We start from the raw sequence: 23,243 nt of genomic DNA, 5'->3' as shown, positions 1-23,243 counted from the left end.
GCGCCCCCTGCAACTAGCAATGGCAACTGGACCTGGAGCTGGGCTGCGCCCTCCACAACTAAGACTGAAAGGACAACAACTTGACTTGGGAAAAGTCCTGGAAGTACACACTGTTCCCCAATAAAGTCCTGTTCCCCTTCCCCAATAAAATCTTTAAAACAAAAAAAAAGAATTAAAAGGTATAGAAGGCATTCCTTTAGAAAAAAGAAAAAGAAAACAAAAGCACCACCACCATTACCCTACCCCCAACAACAACATATGAATCTTAAGCTACTGTGATACCTGAAGTCCCAAAAGTTAAAAAAAAAAATAATACTATCTCTAACCAAAAATAGTCCAAGCCGATTTAGCTTCCATTATGCACGATCCCTTGCTTTGTAAGTCTCAACAAAGTGCTCAGACACAACCATTTAGGGAAGGATAAGTAGGACATTTGTCTACTTTCCTTTCTACCAGCCAGTACTACCATATTTTCCTGAAAATAAGATGGTCTTATATTAATTTTTGCTCCAAAAGACGCATTAGGGCTCATTTTCAGGGATATCTTATTTTTTTCATGAGCAGCAATCTACATTTATTAATGTACAACAATCTACATTTACTCATTTATTCATATACAAAAATCTACATTTATTCAAATACAGTCATGTCATCATCTTCTGGAACATCGTCATAACTCTCCAAACCCCAAATTCCGGCTTGAATTTCTTGCGACTCCATTTTCTGTGGAACCATTGGCCCCATTCTCTCATGTCCAGCAATAGAGCTCTCCTTAAATGAGCACTTCTTGTTTATGTAGCCTGCTCGTAGTGTATTGGCTACACAGCTGTCAGTGATTTTATCCCATGAATTCTTCACCGAAGTCACCACCTCTTGCAGGCTAGGCTTTACAAAGTTTCCACGTTGATTTCTCTCCATTTTATTTTCAACATAATCATTGATTTCCATGCACAAATGGTCCTTAAATGGCTTGTTTATTGCAGTATCAAGAGTCTGGAGATAGGCAGTCATTTCTGCGGGAATCATTATTTCATCTATTCTTCTCTCTGCAAGAAAGTTCTTCATGTCTTTAGTGGGGTGAGTGCTGGCTGAATCCCAGACTAGGAGACCTCTTTGGCCACCTTGCAAAACAAGTGACAGCGTTAAATTGACCCACTTCCTCATAACTCCTTGTGTGCACCACGCTTTTTTAGTTTCAAGAACATAAATGCCTGAAACATGTTCAACCTTATCGTTCTTGCCCTTAGGGATGATTAGAGGTGGGGCTTTCTTTCCATCCACACAAATTGCCAAAATACAGGTAACACATGCACTTTCGTAACCAGTGGAGGGAATGTAGATTGACGACGCACCCCTCTGATCAATTGTTGTTTGAGATCCTTGGCCGATAAGCACTGTAGTTTCATCCATAGCAATCATGTTGGAGAGTTAGTATTTAGAAAAGTCAATACCATCAACAAAGGACTTGAATGCAAGTGCACGTTTAGTAACTTCAGTATCTTCCAGTTTGAACAGTGTTGTCGATATTAGAGACAGTTTATATCGCTGAAGGAAGCCAGCCAGTCAGTGTTGTGATGCTTTGAATCTTCTGGGGCTATTTCTAACTGTGGTGCCATTGCAAGGGCAAATGCTTGAATATCAGCCCTGCGCACAACCAAAGCCTTTGCTCTTCTGTCAGCAGTCCATTCACAGATGATGTCTTCCAGCTCAGGAAATAATGGTTGCCGACCAGATCCATACTTGGGCTTCTTAGCATTTCCCTCATCCACCTGTTGGCTGAGGTTATCGTATACTCTGCTTGCCATTTTTGGACCATTCGGAGATCCAATTTCATGTCTTTGCAGAGAGCCATAAGATTCTTGCCCCAGGAATCCTCTATGATTCCTATCTTGTATTCGATAGAATAGCTCTTTCTTTTTACAGTCATCTAGTCTGGGAGTCAAAATATTATTCCCTTTAAATCTACCGTTAAATCAAGTGTTAATTGAAGACATAAGAGACAGGAGTTGCAACAAAAATGATGACAGTTAAGAATGATGGTCCACACAAAAGTGACAAAAAATTGCAGGCACCAAAATTCAGAAAATGTTTCTTTATTTCACACAAGTGCACTAAGTACATTCGTTAAAACACATGACATATTGAATTATGAAGATTCATATTAGACACAGCCATGTCCATTCGTTATCAAGTGCACACGTTATTTGTGCGTTGTGTGTGTACTCCGATTGGTCATTCAGCAATATGTCTCGAGTTCATCTGTTTACATAGGCGGTTACCTCTCATCCAAAGGCACCTGCTTGGGTATTTACAAATACGTAATTATAATTTATATTATCATTTATTTTAAGTATTAATGTCAATATATTATTTATATTTAATTATATATTAATATTATTATTTTACAATCCAATACATCCGTCATGTGTTGCAACAGATGTACTAAATGCATCCGTCTGGCTGACGATCTTAACTCGGGCTTATTTTTGGGGTAGGGCTTATATTATGAGCATCATGCTAGGGCTTATTTTCAGGTTAGGTCTTATTTTCGGGGAAATGCGGTATGAAAACAGTATTTGCGTTTCCATGGTAACTCCAAACCCCTCTCACCCTTCTTTATTATGGATTCTGATGCATTCCCAGTATCCTCTCTGTAAGGTACAGTTGAAAGAAATAGCATAAGTCAGAAGATTGGAAAGGGGATGCAGTGTAGACCTTGAGAGCCACTGATTAATTATAAATTAGCATTTTTCAATGTAGCATGACAAAGATCTACGGTGTGAAAAGAGTTCCCATATATTATGTCGTATAAAAGAAACTTGCTTTGGCCTCGTTTTCTTCTCATCATCCCTTTTCTCCTTTATCACCCTTTGCAGCTTTTTTACTTCTATCTTCTTTTTTTTGATTTACATTTTTGTCATTGTGTCGTTTATCTCACTAGTCCTCCTTTTCCCTTTTCTTTACACTGCTTAGTACATTGTAGAAATGTATATTTTAAAATTTGTCATATTGCATTTCTTGTTCTTGAATAGAAATTGAGCAAGAGTAGGAATTTAAGATACAAGAAATTTGTTATATTCATTTTCTGCCTCTGTAGAGAAATAGTGCCTTCTAGTGTTTGCAATAATGTTTTGTATTTGCACCATTTCCATTCAACTGAAAAGTAAAATACTTTCACTTTTTGTAGTTGTCCTACCATATTTATTAAATACATAGATAGCATTATTATCTCTATTTTAGAGATTTCAAACCCAGAATCATAAAACACTTATTTAATGAGTTGAGGATAGCTTCGACCAACCATATGAAAGGGTTACAAAAATGTATTCCACTTAATGCACTCCCAATTCAGCTGCCATTAGTCACTAACTGGTGAGGAGACAGATCACAAAAATATGATTCATGATATTGCAAAGCCCACTAAAAAGAATGCCATAGATAGAGAATTGCAAAAGCTGGTTGCTTCAGGGCACCGTGAGTAGGAAATGTTGCAGAAGTGTCACTCATTTTTTCTATTCCTCAAGGTAACCTTTCTAGGGGTGAGTTGATTGACATGTCTTCTTTGGTTCTACTGCTTCTGAGTCACCTGTATTTCTCTTAGAACTGGCCATGTTCTTTTGGAGAACAGCAGTGCTCTCTGAGAGGCAAATATATTCCTTAAGAGATTTAACAGATATGAGAAGTTAGGTGATACCCAGTATTTCCCAACTTCCTGTGTGTTTGAATAAGCATTCCCTGAAATGCATTCTCACTTGTTGACTATTATGAAAATGTGAGGAATAAGTATGCATGTGTAGATCTATGGAATTGTGTTAGGGTTCTCCAGAGAAAGAGAATCATTAAGATGTATGTGTGTATTATTTCTATTTTTTAATTTTTATTTATAAAGAGATTTGTTACAGGGAATTGGCTCATGCAGTCATGGAGTCTGAGAAGTCCCAAGATCTGCAGGATGAGTTGGCAAACTGGAAACCAAAGAGAGCTAATTCAGTTCCAGTCAGAGTTCAAGGGCCTGAGAACCAGGAGAGTCAATGCTTCAGTTCTAGTAAAGGCTGGCAGTCTTGAGACCTAGGAAGAGTTAATGTTTCAGTTTGAGTCTGAAGACAGGAAAAATTCTTCCTTCCTTGACGGAAGGTCAACTTTTGTGCTCTATTCATGCCATCAACTGATTAGATGAAGCCCACCCACACTGGGGGAAATCTGCTGTACTTTACAGTAAATCTCCTGATTCACATGTTAATATCTCCAGAAACACCTTCAAGACACACCCAGAATATTGTTTGACCAAATGTCTGAGCATCCCTTGGCCCTGTTAAGTATATACGTAAAATTAACCATCACAGATATTATCAACATGTATAAATTAAAGTACGTTTATTTCTTTGTACTGCATATCTTTAAAATGTTTACAGCACCATTGTTTTATAAGCAAGATATGATTTCAGTATTTGTCATTTGAGTCATATGACTTTCTTTCTTCAAAGCAGTATACTATATAATCTCTAAATGAGTTATTGTAGACAGTACCTTTGCTCTGCAAATAACTGGAAGGAATATGGAGATAAGATATATTGAATACCAATCATCTATTTGGGATTAGCTATGTGTTTGTACATTTAATTCTCACAATAATCAATTGAAGTAGGTAGGATTACTATTATTCTAGAGATGAAGAAGCTGACTCAGAGAGGTTAAATAACTCGATCCAAAGTTGCACAATTATGAAGTGGAATTGTGAAGCACAATTATGAAGTGGAGCCAAAATCTGACTTTAGAAATATTTTACTTAAAAGCCCATATTCTTTCTACTTCAATTTGTTATCATTAATAAGCTATATAACTGGAGGCAAACAAACTTCTCCAGGTCTTAGTTTCCCATTTGCAAAACGTCTATGAACTAGATGATTTCTTAGGTCTTGATAGTTAGGCTGGTGGCAGAGATTTCAAATGGTTTACCCAATATCCATTAACCAATTCTTTCCTACTATGTAATAGAATGGGGAAAATCTCATTTAGCACACATACTTTCTTTTGACTTTCACTCTTACTCTTATTCCTACTTGGAATGCAGACATGATACTAGAAGAAGCATCATGTCCCAATTTCTTGGTGCAGTGTTTGTTTTCTACTGTTCTCCTAGTTAATGATCTTTTCAACTTGATTCCAGAATCCAATGTTGGCCTTCAAAGTAGAGTGCATCCATAAGCAGGGTGGAGCAGGAAAATGACGTGTGTGTCAAAAGAAATATTGATATTTTAAATCATAGGTCTTTCCTGAATTCAGGGAAAACCTTTGCCATTGAGTAATTTGGAAAATACTGAAAAAACAAATTAGAAAAAAAAAAAAAGAAGAAGAAGCCTGTTATTCCAAAATTAAGAGAAAACCATTTTTGAAATTTTGCTGTGTTTGACTTCCAGTTCTGGTCAATGTGGAAAAATTCACTGTAAAACCTCACAAAACATATTCAGCAACTATTTTTAGACTGTGTACAATAAACAACACAGACTGTAGTTTCTAAGATAAAGGGAACTCATGAGGTGAGTGAGTCCCATGATTGATCAGCTTTCTGCCTGGGGACAATTTCCTAACTATAGTACAGACAGCCTGAGTCTCAGCAGAGCATAGAGATCCTGCTGAACTGAGGAGGCAGATATGAAAGTCTGTGGCATCTAAGTTGGCTAACATCTCTGGGGTAAAGCATTGGAGAGGAATAAGCTGTACAGCAAGGGGGTCCCAGATCTATCCATCCATCTATCTATCCATCTATCCATCCATCCATCCATCCATCCATCCACCCACCTACCTATCTACCTATTTATTAATTTATATAGGTACAGTATACAGATACAGATATAGATATATAGATATACAGTATATATAGCTATATATAAATATATGTATATATATAGCTACATATCTCTTGTCTATCAACACAGAAAAAGCATTTGGCAAAAGTCAATAACTATTCATGACAAATTCTCATCAAATTAAGAATAGAAGAGAACCCCCCTAGTCTGAGAAGAAACATGTACAAAAACTGCGGCTAATATCGTACTTAACGGTGAACTAAGGAATGCTTTCCCTCTAAGAATGAGCATAAGGATAGGATATCCACATTCACCACTTCTATTATTATTGTATTGGAGGTCTCAGCTAATGAAACAAGGCAGGGGGGAGAAAAGATAGATTCAAAAGGAAGAAGAAAAACTGTTTCTATTCGCAGATCACAATTGATTGCTTACATAGAAAATCCTAGGGAATATACACACAAAAAAATCTATAATAAATGAATTTAGCAGGGAAGCAGGCTAAAGAATCAATTGTCTATCAGTATACTAGAAATCATTTGTTTGTCATTATATCAGCAACAAATTATTGGAAAATAAAAAAAATTAAAATACTATTTTAAATAACATAATTAGGAATAAATTTAACGAAAGATGTCCAAGACCTCTTCATTGAAAGAAAGTAAAAGATGACTAAGAGAAATTAAGGATTTAAATAACAGAAAAAATATAACATTCATGGATTGGAAGACCCAAAATTGTTAAGATGTTAATTATCCCTAAATTTATCTATAGAATCAATGCAATGTTAATCAAACTCATTGAAGACTCTTTGGAGAAATGGATAGCGGATTTCAAAATTTACAATTTATATGGAAATGCAAGAAACGAAAATAGCCAAAACAATTTTGGATATCTTATTGTTTCAATGCTATTTGTTAAAAGACATTCCCCATTTGGATTGTTTTGATGCCTTTGTCAAAAATAATCTTATAAGTGTGGATCTATTCTGGGGCTCTCTATTTTGTTCCATTGATCTATGTATTGATTTTTCTTTTGCCATTACTACACTATTTTGATTGATGGCTGTTGTTTCTGTGTCTGGTTCTGGAGCCTGTAGTCCACGGGGCAGGAAAAGAAGATACATGAGAAGTGAGAGAAGCAAGAACAAACTGAAATCTGTGAAGCTGAGCTGAACATCCACAGAATGGACGGGAACTCAAATAGGTCTCTTATCTCTTCCAAGCCTACAACTTTAATGATGGAGGTATAATGCAAGAAATAAAGCTGGTGCCTTTTATCTAAGAGCTATTTAGGCGCTCTCCCAGGGAGTTAAAGAAAATGAAGAAGATCGGCAGGAGTTAAGAGTTGCGGTAACCCCTGGCTACTGCCTCACACCACTCATGTGAGCCAGCAGGTAAGAGACAGCTTCAACACTTGCTAGTGCTCTGCGTTGACATTACAAATATTTTTTAAAAGATGGCTGCTACCTCATGTCTGCCTTCTAAATCTCAGCTGATATTTTTCTCTTTTGGAAACAGCCACAGCATCCACAAATAATGATAATTTTGTCCCCTGTTTTCTGATCATTCTAAGTTGAGTGTTAAAATTAAGGATGCAGGCTCTGGAGTCAAAAGACCTGTGGGAATCTTGTCTCTTTCATTTCCCAGTATTTAACTTTATGTCAGGGTTACTTAGCTTGCCATGTTTCAGTTTCTTCATCTGCAAAATGAGCTTATTGTGAGATTAAAAGAGTCAATTTTGATAACTTAATTACATATGTAAAGCACCTGGGAAAATGCCTGACACTAAGTAAGCACTCAGAATGTCCCTTTTTTTTCTTGGAATTTTAACTGTATAGAACTTCCAGATCACTGTTAAATAGTATCCTCAGGGTCACGCAATAGATGGCTATTACAGTTCCAGCTCAGTGATATCCAGAGGCAGGAAAAAGGGAATGACCCTGCTTTGTGTCTTTTTAAAGGATAACCAGAAGACCCTTTCTTCAATCGGAGACCCACAGCAGATTTTCCCTCATTGATGACTGGCCAGAATTATGGCACATGCTCATACCTAACCTAATTAAGACAACCGTGATTATTGGGCCAATCAAGGGTCACTTTTTGGGTCTTGGGAGGGGCCCAGACTCCCTTGAGCACATGGCCCATGGATGATGAACACTTGAACAAAAACAAACTCTTCTAAGGAGAATGGGGCAGGTGAGGGAAATGGATTTGGGTGGGCAATGAACAGTGTCTGCCTCACCAATCAGCTCAGAACATAAAAATTTGAACTGATTTTCTTCCCATACCTGCACTTCTTCCTATCTTCCCTATTTCTGTTAATGATACCGAAGGAAAGCTGTGAGTTTTCTTTGCTTCCTTTCTTCCTCTTGACTTTTAAATCTAAACAGTTGGCTGGAAATATTTTACATATATGTGTATATACTTTTGTCTCCATTCACATGATTACTACCCTCTTACAGGTACTGTTTACTTTTCTCCTATAGCAGTGGTTCTCAACTGTTCCCCCATACCAGAATCACCTGGAGGATTTATTAAAACACAGATTGCTAGACCCTAATTCAAAGTTTCTGACTCAGTAGCCCTGGGGTGGGAACCAAAAATTTGCATTTCTAACAAATTCCCAAGTGATGCTATGATGTTAGACCCCACTGTTGGGAAACACTGTCCTCGAATATTTTCACAGCTACCCAAGTAGGCTTCCTTCTCCCTCTCTATTCCAATCCAGCCTACCCAGACCTGCCAGTATTAATCTTCCTAAAACACAGCATCAGTATAGCATTACTTGAAACAAAAGCTTTCAAAAATTTCCTATTGTCTTAGACATAAAAATTCACACTCTTTTGCATGGCTTTGTGTGGGATTCTATAAACCTAAGAGAAACAGGTCTTCTGACCCAGACAGTAGTTCCTTCTGGATTACTGATTGGTATCTTTTATTTTCTTCTTTATTTTTAAATAACTGCTTTATTGAAATGTAGTTCATATACAATAAAATTCATATTGTTTTTAGGAGTGATGGGGTTGGTGAAGCTGGTCATTTTTTTTTTTTTTAAGTAACACCTTTATTGAGACACAATTTACATACAATACAACTCACCTATTTAATATATACAACTTCATGGCTTTTAGTATTCACAGAGTTGCACAATCACCATCATAATCAGTTTCAGAACATTCTCATCACCCAGAAAAGAAATCCCATGCCCATTAGCAGTCACTTTCCATTCTATCCCCTTTCCCTCCCCTCCCCTCCAGACCAAGGCAATCAGTAATTTACTTTCTGTTTGTATAGATTTCCCTATTCTCAACATTTCATATACACGGAATAACACAATATTTGGCCCTTTGTGACTGGCTTCTTTCACTATCTGTAATGTTTTTAAGGTTCATCATGTTGTAGCATGTATCAGTACTTTATTTTGTTAATTGCTGGATAATATTCCATTGTATAGATATACCACTTATGTTTATCCATTCATCAGTTCATGGACATTTGCACTGTTTCATTTTTTTTTTTGGCTATCATGAATAACGCTACTGTGAACACTTGTATGCATACTGATTGGTATCTTAATATTTAAAATCCATTTCTAAAACCACAGCCTCTGAACTCCTAAAGCATGTAATTTCTGTGCCATTTATTTTAAAATTAGCATATGCTATTCTGTATTTGTATTCGTCTTTTAAAGAGCTATTCTATCTCCCCCAGTAAGTTTCATGAGCAGAGTCTATATCTTAATTCCTTTATTATCCCTAACATCTAACAGTTACTTGTACACCCATAAATGTTGATGATAATAATAATGGCTTTTCTTCAAATATAAAGATTTGCCTGGGAAGAAAGATAAAAATAAACTTTGTGGTTAAAGCTTAAGATGATCCCTCACATACATGATCAAATGGGTTTTCAACAAGGGTGCCAAGACTATTCAATGGGGAAAAGACAGTCTTTTCAACAAATGATGTTGGGAAAACTGGGTATCTACATGCAAAAGAATGTAGTAGGACCCTTATCTTAAACCATATACAAAAATCTACTCAAAAGGAACAAAAAGTCTAAACATAAACAGCCAAAACTATAAAAATTTTAGAAGAAAACGGGAAAATCTTCATGACATTAGAGTTGGCAATGATTTCTTAGATATAACAACAAAAGCACAGCTGAGCAAAAAGAAAAAAAAGGTTAATTGGACTTCATCAACATTAAACACTTTGAATCAAAGACACTATCAAGCTAATGAAAAAGTAACCCACAAAATGGAAGAAAATATTTCCAAATCATGTATCTGATAAGGGATTAATATACAGAATATGGTTTTTTTTTAAAAAAAGCCTCCTACAACTCAACAATAACAAAACAAACAATCTGATTCAAACGTAAGCAAAGAACTGTATTTCTCCAACAAAGTTATACAAATGGGTAATAAGTACATGAAAAGATGCTTAACATCACTTAATCAATAGGGAAATGCATATCAAAACCATAATGAGATACCAACTCACACACATTAGGATGGACATTATAAAAGAGAAAAAAGAAAAAACAGAAAGTAACAAGGGTTGGCAAGGATGTGGAGAAATCAGAACCTTCCTACACTGCTGGTAGGAATGAAAATTATTTAGTCACTGTAGACAGTGGTATGGTGGTTCCTCAAAGAATTCAACATGGAATTACCATGTGATCCAGCAATTTCACTTCAGGTTATATACTCAAGAGAATTGAAGCAGGGTTTTGAAGAGATAATTTACACACTTATTGTCATAGGAGCATTATTCACAGTAGGCAAAAGGTGAAAACAACCCTAGTGTTCATCAATGGATGATGAATGGATAAACAAAATGTGATATATAAATATAATGGAATATTATTCAGTCTTAAAAAGGAAGGAAGTTCTGATACATGCTACAACATAGATGAACCTTGAAAACATAAGTGATAGAAGCCAGGCACAAAAGGGCAAATATTGTATGATTCCAGTTAAATGAGGTACCTAGAATAGTCAAATTCATAGAGACAGAAAATAGAATAGTAGACACCAGAGACCAAGAGGAGGGAGTTGTTGTTTAATGGATATAGAGTTTTAGTTTGGGATGATGAAAAAGTTCCAGAAATGAATGGTGGTAACGGTTATACAACAGTGTGAATGCATTTAAGGCCATTGAACTGTATACTTAAAAATGGTTAAAATAATGAGTTTTGTTATGTACATTTACCACAAATAAGAAAAGTAAAAAGCTTGGGAGGTGTTGCAAGGAAGCATATTTAGAGCCTGTATAAAAAAAAATCCTTCATACTTAGTTTTAAATAATGACAGAAATCTAAAAATCTAATTGTCCAGTGAGTAAAATAAAGCTTAGATGTTTTTAAAAAATAATTCAATTTATCACTAAGTGTGCTTAGTCTACATACTAGTCTAGACATATTTGAAGCTCTAATTGTTGTAGTATCTAAGTGCTTTGCTGCACTTTTCAGATGGGAAATTTGAGATGTATCTTCCTTAATCAAATATACACAATTGTGGAATAATAAATTACCAAATGCTATTTAAACTACTTTTCTTTAAAACTAACATCCTTCCTAATATTAACGTAATAAAATATTATGCTAATAGGTTAAAGATGCGTGAAAATTCATAATATTGTGAATACATCAAAATCATAAGAAGTATTAATATAAAACATAGTTGCATCAAATTCTGAGCACAATGCCTTTGTTGAAATGTTTATTTGGTATGTCTCCTACTACTTTGGATTATGTTTTTCATTACAGCTCTCTATGCAGAGAAGACAGGCCTCTGTAGGGTCTCTTGAAAGTGCTTAAATCATGGTGCTTACTAACTTTAGAGAGCACAGGGGGAATTCTTTTGCATATGCTTCTCTAAGCCTCTGGGAAGAGGGACCTAAAGCTGGATTTTTCCATCCTGGAAAGGAGCCATTCCCTTGGATGGTCATTCAATTGAATGCTCAGCTACAGAGAGCTGAAAGGGGGTGTGACTCTTCACTTCAGGGATCACCAAGGAAGGGAAAGATTTTTATCTGTTATTCATAGGGCAATACCTGTAGTGGTCATTCTCAGTTGGTCTCTCAGAGTTTGGTCTTCCCTCTAGTGGGGAAAAGTTGTAACACTGAGCTCCTCTGAGTGATCCTGATGCACAGGCTGCGAAACAGTAGAGAAAAGAGTAGTTAGCTTCCTCAATAACAGCAACATCCAGGAGAGTAAGAAATTATGGTTGTACCTTGGTGTACGAGAAAGGGTCTTGGCAAGATGCCAGTGGTTAATCGGAAGAATTTGTTGAAGAGACTATTTATAAAAGTTAAAGGCAGTTGACAAAGGCTAACAACAGCAGGGAGCTCTTGGCACCTCCAGGCTTGATGGGGTAAAGGGAGCAAGATTACCAGAATCGTGGAAAAGCAATGGTAGTAGCTGTAGCTGTAGCTAAAGGAGAGAGCTATTGGACAGGAATTGTAGCCTTTGGTAGGGAAATGCAGCATTGTTAACCCTTGGCCTCATTTCCTTCCAGAGCCTCCCATTTGCCACGCTCAACTGGAATCCAGAAGGTAAGGACGTCTTGTTGATGTAGAGACAACACTGTAGATCATACCTCTAGGGGCAGAGTAGAGAACATTGGACAGTAGATTTGGAGGACCAAATGAAAACCATCTGGCTGACTTAATGAGGCTTACACGACTTATGAAAATCTGTATTCTAAATGAATGATAAATAATTGACATAATTGAGGGGTTGAGTAGGTAAAAGGCAGATGTGGATTTTAGTTAGTGGGAAGTTCCCATGTTGGACAGTTCATGGTCTTTGAGATGACCAAAGGAAGGAGATTTTGAAGAGTGACTTCTGGAGGATTGGGGTCTTTGCACTGTGACTGGGGCCCCAGTGACTCTAAGCTCTAAAATAGAGAACTCTTACTTTAAAAGACACAAAAGAATTAATCAACTCAGCAAAAACAATTGGGATGATCAGCAGAGGGCAGTCTACTGGAAAGAGAGCTGGTGTCTTGAATGTGAAGTGTAAAGGCCCCATAGCTATGTGCCACTTGTAGCTGCATATTCCTTGGACAGAGTGGAAGTATGAAATCCCTTCCTAAAAAGACTCCCAAAAAAAGAATCTCTGTGCCTGACAGGATCCTAATCAGTAACTTAAGACAAGGAAACATATTCTGTGCTATTAAAACCAGCTTTCCACAACACGCTGTAGATAATTTTAAAAGCCACAATGGTGGGCGTTCTGATCAATTCTCTACATTTGGGATATAGTGTAATTCTAATCAATACCGTGGTGCCCACTGGCCTGGAGCAAGGTTTAGAAGTTCAACTGTGGATCTAAATGTTGTTTTCCACCTTTGCTGCTAGAGCTGGGAAAAGGTAGGGAAGAGGAGCTAACAAGATGGAAAGGGCAGAACTCAGTGAAGGGGTTTGAAAAAAGCAAAATGATCTCAGATTTATGACTGGGTGTTTCAAAAAGAGAGTTAAATGAGAGGCTTGAGTGGAATAGGCAGTGGTGAGAGACAGAGGAAAAAAGTCTCCAAAAGCTGGCAAAACATAAGGTCAGGAAAGGCCATAGAAAAAAATATTGCTCTGCATTTAGAAGAACAGGAAATTTGAATCTCAAAAGCAGTAACAGTAATAGCAGGATCTACAAAAAGGAAGGAGCTACTTTCACATTTCCAATGTTGGCGATTATTATCAAGGGTCAGCAAAGCATTATTATGCCTTACTGCATTTTTTTATGTGAATCAACGCATCAAAACACATTGTTCTGTTAGGGACAACAGAAGAGTTACCAGATTAACTTTCCTCCATCAATCTAAAACCAATTTTACAACCTTTACATATATACAGTTTTCTAAATTATTCTGAAATTGTGTGACTTTTTAGATTTAAGCCTCACATCTACGCAGTACAGTATACTTAAATGTACTCAAGTTTCTTTTACAATCTTCAAAAACATTGAGAATTCCAAAGAGCATTTGTTTGCGGGTTAAACAACATTGTGTTAGAAATTAAAACTGACAAATTATTGAAACACTTATTAATAACTAGAATAAATCCATTACATGCTCACATAAATATTTTAAGTGAAAAATAACTATATTTTCCTAAGAAAATCTTTTAATGCCTGGCTTAATAGAACATAGCTGAATTTTCATATATGCTTTTGCATTCAATGTTGCCTATGTTGCTCTGGTTGAAGTATATGAAGAAAATCCAGCTTCATCCAGATACATAGTTGGAAATTTTAATAAGTTTTTCAGACAATTGGGGATATTCTTCTTTAATACTAAGATAAATCTAGACAAATGGTAGTTTCTTAAAGGTTAGTTGCAATGTGGAATCTGAAACATTATCAATGAACTTTCTGTACTGTTACATTAAAATCCATTGGTCTCTCTCAAACCTTAAATGGATGTTTTACACATACATGAATTCTGTAATATCATGCACTGGTCGTTTGGAAAATATTGGTTTACTGATATAGCAGATCTTCCAAATGTTAAAACATTTGTACAATTTCAAGTAATCTCATTTGTTAATATCATCACCAATTTAATCAGAAATGTCTTAAAGTGTATTGGGAAGCTGTCAAGTCAAAGTGGCAGATTTGTTCTCAAAAACTCTAATTTTCAGTTGAAAGTTTGAATGTTATCATTGGCAACAAATTCTACCAGTTTGAAGTGACAGGTTCACATTGTTCATTTTTGATAAAATATCTGCCAAATACCCAACTCCTAATGAACATAATTTGTCTCAATCATTACTCCAAGTAAAAATGGTGTTCTGTGAAAAATTGGCTAGTTCAGCTCGTAACTCAACTAATTGCACAAGTGCTTTGCCACATATCTTGGTGTACTGCAGACGAGCTTTATGTAACCTTCACGTGTATCACACAGAATATTAACAAGATATGTACTCAAAAGTTTAAGTTTAATAAAAATTAATAATCTCTACTGCTTCACCAAAAACATTCTAAAGTGGCATTTTTAAATAGTATGTGGTATTAATAAAATTATTACTACTATAGTAATTGTTTTTGCCCACTATTGCTTTTACATCATCAGTGCAAATGTCAATGCAGTAAAAAGGCAAATAATGTCTTAGTTTTATTATGATAATAGTTTGGGCATTGCAGACTGCCTCCCGAAAACATCTCAGGGGCCCCCAGGTGTCTGCAGACTATACTTTAAAATTAATTCTCCCCATCCCTGCTAGAATGTAAATCCTACAATTCCAGGTTTTCTTTGTCTCTTGTTCACTGATATCCCTCCAGGGCCTAGGTCATGCCTGGCACACAGTAGACATTCAATAAATAGTTGCTTAATTAACTAATTACTTAATGAAGTAATTAATCAGAACTAGATCTTAACAGTGAAGAGCATATAATCTGCATTACTGGAAACTCCTTTTTTAAAATTTAGTTTTTAATAGATAAAATATACAACAGGATACATGGTGGAAAGTCTCCCACCTTGCCTTCCACAAGGCAACTTAAGCTGCTTTCTCAGAGATAACCACTGTTGTCAGTTTCTTATGTATTTCTCCAGTGATATTTTATGGATTCACAAGTGTTATATACACAAGCATATTCCTTTCTTCCTTAGCACATACGGTGGTGTTCTATATGCAATATGGATTGCATCATGCTTTTGAAAAAGTAAACTTTTTCTTTTGGAATAATTTTAGATTTACAGAGACGTTTCAGAGATTCTTGTATACTCACTTCTACTAATGTCAACATCTTAAATAACCCTAATACTTAGTCAAAACAAAGAAATTAACATTGCACAATACTATTAATTAAATTACACAACTTATTCAGATTTCACTAGTTATGTCCTTTCAGTTTTAGAGTCCAATTCAGGATACCACATTACATTTAGCATAGTGCTTTTTTCCCCCCTTAAAATGTATTTTTAGGATTGCCTCCTATCAGTTAATACGTAGTTGCCTTATTCTCTGGAAAAACTCTAGAATGACTTCCTGGAAGTAGAATTTCAAGGCCAATAATTATGTGCATTTAAAAATTAACAAACCCCTTTCCCTCAAAGAAATTACCAAACCCTTCTAACTAGTACTCTTGTGATTTGAATGTTCCAAGTTTCTTTGAAAGTAATAAATGTAAAATACCCAAAATATTTTTTGCACACTTCACAATAATTATTTTTAATGTACTGGAAAAAATACACATAGCATTGCACGATTTATATTATACCAGTAATTCATTGTACCATGACCCACGTATATAATCGGTTCCTCTTAGGACCACTAGGGGGCTCTGCAGAAAGCGTTTTTATAATTTATGTTAGTCCGTTAAGGGAAAGGTTTCCCCACGATGCTTTAGAATTCTGAACTTTTAAAACTTGAAAGAGATCACCTAATCCAGCTTTCTTATTTTCCAGGTGAGAAAACCAAGTTGGCCAAGAGAGCTGGCATGGAGGAGAGCTGGAATCAAAAATATCCTCTTGGCTCCTGTGGCCGGGGTTCCAGAAAATCTTTTTTGCCATGTGCCTCCACTGAGTGATTCACTCCCTGTGGCTATCTCCTTTCTTTGCTGCCACAATCTTAGTAATACTTGCTAAAACAGTGTATTTGTGATATTTTTCTGATAGGGTACTTTACTAATTGGTTAGGTGAAAGAAGTGCCTGAAATACAAACTTCTAAGTAACCTTTATTATTCTAAAATGTTTTATTCAAACTATCGAATCACCAAAACCATATTACTTACTGTAAACTCTCCCAACCACTTCACATTGCCTTTCAAACTTACTTTCCACTTAAAACATTTTACTCTTATCTTTACTCATTTATTCATTATTTATTAAGTGCCTACTAGTGCCAGATACTGTTGTAGGCCCTAGACTTACAGAAGTAAAGCTGCCCTTCTTCCCCAGAAAACATCTATTTCTCCATTTTTCACTTTAATATACATGTAAATTATTTTCACATGCTTTAGCTCAGTGGCTCTCATAGTGTGGTCCCTGAACCAGGAGTAGGAGCAGCAGCATCTGGGAACTTGTTAGAAATGCAAATTGTGAGGCCTACCCCACACGCCAACGATGGGGCCCAACAATCCGATGTTTTAAACAATGGATTCCGATGTTTTAAACAATGGATTCCGATGTACACACTCAAATTTAAAAACTATGGTTTTAGTTCCACAGCTAGGTATTAATGATCCAAATAGATCAAAGATCAACCTCTGGCTTCTAAAACCATCTCAAACATCTCCACGGAGCATGGGACCCAACAAAGACCACATTTAATTCAATGGTTTGTAATACCTGGCATGACCGTAACAGTGGCTCTGTAATGGCTTCAGAACAAAAAACGGACAGCGGTGGATTTTCTGGGCCTGTAAGCTAGCAGCAGAAAACCGGCCGGTCTGAGTTCTGGGACAGTGTTTTCACACGCAGAGCCACGCGCACTGAGCCCGGGCTCTGCTGGAGTTCAGGGCAGCGCTCCAGGCCGAGCGGGGCCGTAGGAAGCCGGCAGGGTGCACGCCAGCCTTTGGCTGGGGGCTGGAAGCCCGGACCGTACCATCCTGGTTTGAAGAACAGGCGGAGGAAGAGGAGACGCCCGGGGAGGCGGGTGTACCGCAGCCTAGCGCGGAAGCCGCACCCTCCAGGCCCCAGACGCCGGCAGGGCGGAGCCACGCGGCCGCAGCTCCGGCAGAGACGCGCGGCGCGGCGCGACGCGGCGCTCGCGGCTCCCGGCTCGCGGCCGAGGCGTGTGGGGCTACAACCGTAGCGGCTGCGCCGCCGGGTCGGGTCAGCGTGGTGCGCATGCGCGGGGCCGGCGCCATTTTGGTGGCCGGGCACGGAGGTGATCCCATACTGAAGAGAGCGAGGCGGCCGGGGTGGCAGCGGCAGCGTTCGTGTGCTCGGGTGTGAATCGCCGAAGGAGGAGGCAGTGGAGGAAGAGGTGGCGGCGGTGGCGGTGGTCGTAGCGGTGGCGGAGGAGGCGGGTACGAATCAGCTGCGGGCGGAGACATGGCCAACATCGCGGTGCAGCGAATCAAGCGGGAGTTCAAGGAGGTGCTGAAGAGCGAGGAGGTCAGAAATGAACTCCGGGACATCCCCCATCTCAGCCCGGGGCGGGAGGGCCCTGCCAGCGGCGGCTCCCAGCATCCCCGGTAACCCCCGGGTGGCCCTCCTTGCGGCCGCCCTTCGGCCCGGGGAAGCAGCAGTCTCCCCCTCCTTCCGCCGCCTTCCCCTCCCCTCCCCGGGCCCTGGGATGGACGCGCTCGCGGGCGGGGCGTGTGGCGAGGAACACGGTTTTGGGGGGGCACATGCAGAAGGGGGCACTTGGTGGGTGTGAGCCCTAGAGAGACCCCGGGGCAGTGGCAACAGCTGGAAGTGTGGCTGTCGGGTGGTGGGGAGGGAGCAGGCCGAGCCTGAGAAAACCCGGGAAGTGCGTTGGGGGAAGGGGAAAGGTGGTAACTGGATCCCGAGAGCCGCGCGGCTCCCAGGCCCACACTTTTAGGGGTATTCTCGGTGATAGCCCGTCTGGCCTCCACGGCCCTTTCCTTAAAGGAAGTCCCTAGTTACTGATGAAAGGAGAAGGATGTTTCGAGTTACTCCCTCTTGGTTGGGTGTTGGGAGAGAAGAGGAGACATAATGGGATACTGTCTTACGGGAGTGGGGGATGAGGGAATTTTCACCTCCGAGAGGACATTAATTCCAATCTAGACCATTATCTCATTTTCATTTACCCCCGATTCCTAGGCCTCTTTTGTGTTGACACCTAAAGCTTTTGACTGGGTAAAGGCAAGTTGTTGTTGTTGTTGTTGTTGTTGTTTTGTCTGAAAGGCATTTAAATATTTTTAGCTAGGAAAAAATAATGGGAGTGTATGAGAAGCTTATTTCAAAATATTACTTACAAGTCACAGAAGTTACAGATCAGAAAGCCTCTCCTAAGACAATGCCTTTGTGACTGTGCTATGCCATGAAACTTCATTATGATGTGCCTCATAGTTAATGCTTACTTTTGAAAAACAGCCGTATTAATAAACACATGGGATTTTGCCACATTAATACATTATTATAGTTCCTTATCAAGTGAGTAGGTGTCTCATAATATATCTGAAATGATTTTAAAAAAATTTTTGTCTCAAACTGCTCTTGAGTTCTGCAGAATTTAGATACTCTAGTGTTAGCCACATTTGTTTACATAAGATATTTACAGTGTTCTAGTAATTTGACTCAAAACCATGCAAGTGTCAGTAAAATTTTTCATACCCAAATCAACAAGAATACCAGGTTGTTTTTCCTCCTTGGATTTAACAAACAAAAATTAATAAGCAATACTGAAATGATTATTATTTTCAAGATGTCACATGCCATTATTGAACGTATCATTGCTATTTGTATTTTTATCTTATGTCGGTACTTTGATAATCTCAATGATTTATGAAATTCAGCACTCTAAGTGTGTGATGAGTAATTGACATAAATCTGGTAGCACTTGAGCTTTTTTTTTTTGCTACCGAGTCTATACTGATTATGTATCTTTCCAGTTAGACAAAGTAGTTCTTTAAAATTATTAAAAAATGACAAATACTAGATTTATTGAGTGTAGTATATAAGTAATGATCGGTTTTGCAGAGCAAAACCTCTGTTTGTTCATGTGCCAAAATTCTGAATGGAAGGATGACTTTGTATTTTGTATTGCAGAAATAGAGTCATAAATGTACTGATAACACAGTAAAACAATGATTTTATTTTTTATTTAATAAGAAGACATTTTCCAGGGCAGTTGACATATATGTTCCTAATGAAAGATTGCAGCTAATATTGTTACCAACAGCCTAAAACATTCCTTTTATAATAAGGTTGTACAATGCCGAAACTTAATATAAAAGTTCTAATGCTTTATTTTCTAATACTTAAAAGTGGTAAGTTGCTGCTCTTGTGATTTATATGGGCTCTGCTTGTATGCAGTGACTTTTCACTGTGATATTCTTAGTACTTAAATTGAACCTTAAAAGAAATCTTGTATTAGTAATGCATATTGTTAAAATAAAACTGCTGTTTACATGTAAGGGATGGTGAAGCCTTGCTTCAAGTGTCTTAGTGTTCAGAGGAAGAAAACAGGAAATGCAAACAAACTTTTTTTTTAAAGAATCGTACCTTTATAAATCTGGAAGGAATCTTCTTCTGGAAAGTATGTTTCAAAGCACACTTAAGAAAGAGTCAGATAATTTAATTTTGGAATATAACCAATGAATAGTTTTATTGGCTCCAATATTTTATTTCACCTGTGTTTTAGTAGGGCCAGTTCTGTAAGTGAATTATTTTCAACTCATTGAGGGATTTATAGTACAGTCCATGTGTTTCCTTTTTAAGTATGTAAATGCACTATCTTGAGTCGTTGATCTAGTAATCAAGTTTTTCATGTCACTTGTATAAATTTCCAGTTTACCAAAGTTTATTTCATATGCTTGTGTTTACTAAGAATACTGGTTGATTTAAGGATGGGGGAGCGGCTTTGAAGTGCCTTTGTAACGATTGCTAATGTTTGCTGAATTCTGGCCATAAAAAGTTATAATTGCCATTCTTGAAGTGTGTTGTTAATTAAAATATAGCCTCTAAGATAAGGCAAATGTGAAAGGCCAGGTGCTGAATAGTGTGAAGGCCACAATTTTTATCAGAAGGGGAAAATATACAGATTCATATAATATATATTGTGTGTGTGTGTGTGTGTGTATGTGTGTGTGTCTGAAAAGGTTAATGACAGGTTGGTAATTGGATTTCTGGGACAACATGCACCAAAAGATCCCCTTTGAATTTTGAAACATTCCAACATGTTACTTAGTCAAAACAAATAAAATAATAAATAAAGTCACCATCTAGGACATTTTTTCCTTGAGTCTGTCTGGAAATTTATCCTTTATCTGTCATATTTTTCTGAGTAAGAATTTCAAGTAATGTTTCAAAATTGATAGGAATGGAAAATTTATGTAAAGTACATTCTAATTTTATGAGTCAAATTACATAAGTGAATTGTTGATTGTGAGGATATAACAAAACTATAATCTATATTCATAGGTTATTTACTATTATTGCTGTTAACTACCATTTGTAGAGTGGCTCAGTACGATTTTTTTAAATACATTTTTGCTAATTCTCAAGAACAGGTCTTTGAATTAGATTTTCTATTTCTTTTTTTTTTTTTTAATAATATTCCATTTATTAAATTGTAAGACTTTTTTTTTTTTTTTTTTTTTTTGGTTGTTGAGAGCCCACTGGCCCATGTGGGAATCGAACCGGCAGCCTTCGGAGTTAGGAGCATGTAGGTCTAACCGCCTGCGCCACCGGGCCGGCCCCAGATTTTCTATTTCTTAAAAGAGAAAATATTCAGAAAAGTTAAATTATTTGTCTGCAAACATAAAGCTTTGGGATTTGGATCTAGGTCTGCCTGTGTTTATATTGTACCACGCTGTCTTGACTGCCAAGGATAGGCCTGCTTTTAATTATTTAAAAATAATTGATCTTGGTTTGTATTACTTGTTAAAGGATTTAAACACAACATAATTTAATTGTTAATATAAATATTAATGTAAACTTTGCTTGTAATTAATGTAAAGATTTGCATGCATTTCAGTATGCAAAATATTTTAAAATTTGAAGCTCAATGAAGTAAAATGCCCTTAAATCAGTGCACTTACTCTTGCAGTTTTTGTACTATTTGGTATCTGTAGTTTTTTTTCCATATTAGCTATGCTTCGCTAACATTTTATAGGATTCTTACAGAGAATAATTAAATCTATGGCATTAACAAATTGGTTTCATGAATAAGGTTTGTGTAAGTTTTCCTTAAGCATTTAAATGGATTTTTGTATCATTGTTTAATATATAACATATTCGATCTAACTTCATTGGATTATTTTAGATACGAAGTAGCACAGCCAACCCTCCCTCCCACCTCCTTACCCTCTGCCAGTTGTATCAACTAAAAATGTCTTCAGATGTTGCCGAACATTTAAGACTATTAACTATGTAAGATGTGTAGTTTAATTTATCTAAAAGATGGACAGTAAAGGTACAAAAAATTATATAGCATGGCTATTACTACCTTTGAATGTTCTGTTTCTGTTTTTTTTAAAGAATTTAAGTTTGTTTCTCCTTTATAAATTAATGATTATCTTTTTCTTTTAAACTTCATCCTTTTTGATTTAAAGAAAAAGGTTTGAAATCGCTGTTAAAAACCAATGTAAGCAGTATTAGAACAAGTTTTTTAGTAGAAAAGTGGTTGGTTTGTTGTCACAGTGACATAAATTATAGTTCTGCATAACTTATTTAAATAGTGTGTCTTTTTGGGTTCTGGGTGTGAGTTGAGCAAGGAAAATTTATAGATTAAAAAAAATCAAAGTCTGTTGAAGTAATACTGTTTGGGGTACATTTCTTGTTTTACTTTACTATTATGAAGACTTTGATCTGTGTCCATCAGTCATAGATTTACCGTGTTTCCCCGAAAATAAGACCTAACCTGACCATCAGCTCTAATGCGTCTTTTGGAGCAAAAATTAATATAAGAGCGGGTCTTATTTTAATATTTTATTTTTATATTAAAATAAGACCCGATCTTATATAATGTAATATAATATAATATAATATATAATATAATAAATACCGGGTCATATTAATTTTTGCTCCAAAAGACACGTTAGAGCTGATGGTCCAGCTAGGTCTTATTTTCGGGGAAACATGATAGATGCATCTGGCGTCCCGTCACCTCTCCGTAAAGAATATGTCTTCTTATTTTCCAGTAAATGTTATCAACAGTTACTGAGCATATTGACCAGAGCCCCAAAGACTTACCCGGTTGGAGATAGATGAAAATGTTAGCTGCAGAGAGTAAATACTATAGGAGTTGTGAGGCTAGGTGTCTGAAGAGAGGTTCTTGAGGTAGATCCCAAAGGAAAGTTAGGACTGACCTCAAATTTCAGAAGACTGTCCCAAAGGAATTACAGGAATACTGTAATAAGTAAATGATCTCTTCTGTATGCATCTGAATTGGAACTAGGAAGCAGAGATTATTGACAAAATAAGGAACACATTTACATACTTAGAACAGAAAGATTGCATAGCTCTAGTATACAGAAACATAGTTGTGGAAGTTAGAGCATCTTTGTAAGTTTCTTCATTGTTGTCTTTGGAAAGAAACACAGTTTTCATATCAAAGTAAAATGTGCATATAATAAAGTGTGACCAGTACTGAAATGAATAAACAGAATATTACCAGCACCATAGTAATCCCCACCCCCACCCCTTTCCACTTTCCTGACTTCTAATAGCATAGATTAGCTTTGAGTGTTTGAGTAAAAGAATAGACATGAATGTATACTACATGATTGTTTTAATTTTGAGGGTTTTCAAAAGATGCCTGTGTTCAAAAAATATATTAATATCTAGCGGTCATG

The 23,243-nt window shown here is 37.0% G+C and overlaps 2 protein-coding genes across 3 annotated transcripts in view; one reads left to right on the top strand and one right to left on the bottom strand.

The window, feature by feature from the left end:
- The window catches only part of SMIM14 (small integral membrane protein 14), a 99,727-nt gene extending 82,195 nt beyond the window's left edge, over positions 1 to 17,532 (bottom strand). Inside the window, exons 1-3 of one of the 2 annotated variants that reach the window (XM_081057742.1) lie at positions 17,104 to 17,385; positions 11,869 to 11,968; positions 557 to 2,299 (exon numbers count right to left, since the gene is read on the bottom strand). In XM_081057742.1, coding sequence (XP_080913868.1) covers positions 631 to 1,419 — 789 coding nt within the window. In that variant the 5' untranslated portion in view covers positions 1,420 to 2,299; positions 11,869 to 11,968; positions 17,104 to 17,385 and the 3' untranslated portion in view covers positions 557 to 630. Of the gene's footprint in view, positions 1 to 556; positions 2,300 to 11,868; positions 11,969 to 17,103 lie in introns of those variants that run through there. The other variant, XM_081057743.1, reaches the window with a different exon arrangement.
- Positions 17,533 to 17,679: 147 nt separating this feature from the next.
- UBE2K (ubiquitin conjugating enzyme E2 K) overlaps positions 17,680 to 23,243 on the top strand; it is a 51,814-nt gene continuing 46,250 nt past the window's right edge. Inside the window, 1 exon segment of the mRNA XM_081057779.1 lies at positions 17,680 to 17,874. Within this exon segment, the coding sequence (XP_080913905.1) occupies positions 17,812 to 17,874 (63 nt within the window). The 5' untranslated portion in view covers positions 17,680 to 17,811.

Source organism: Rhinolophus hipposideros (genome assembly GCF_964194185.1).
Source record: "Rhinolophus hipposideros genome assembly, chromosome: 1".
Classification (NCBI taxonomy): domain Eukaryota; kingdom Metazoa; phylum Chordata; class Mammalia; order Chiroptera; family Rhinolophidae; genus Rhinolophus; species Rhinolophus hipposideros.
Note: the sequence above shows the minus strand (reverse complement) of the source record. Positions and strands in the feature narration are given on the sequence as shown.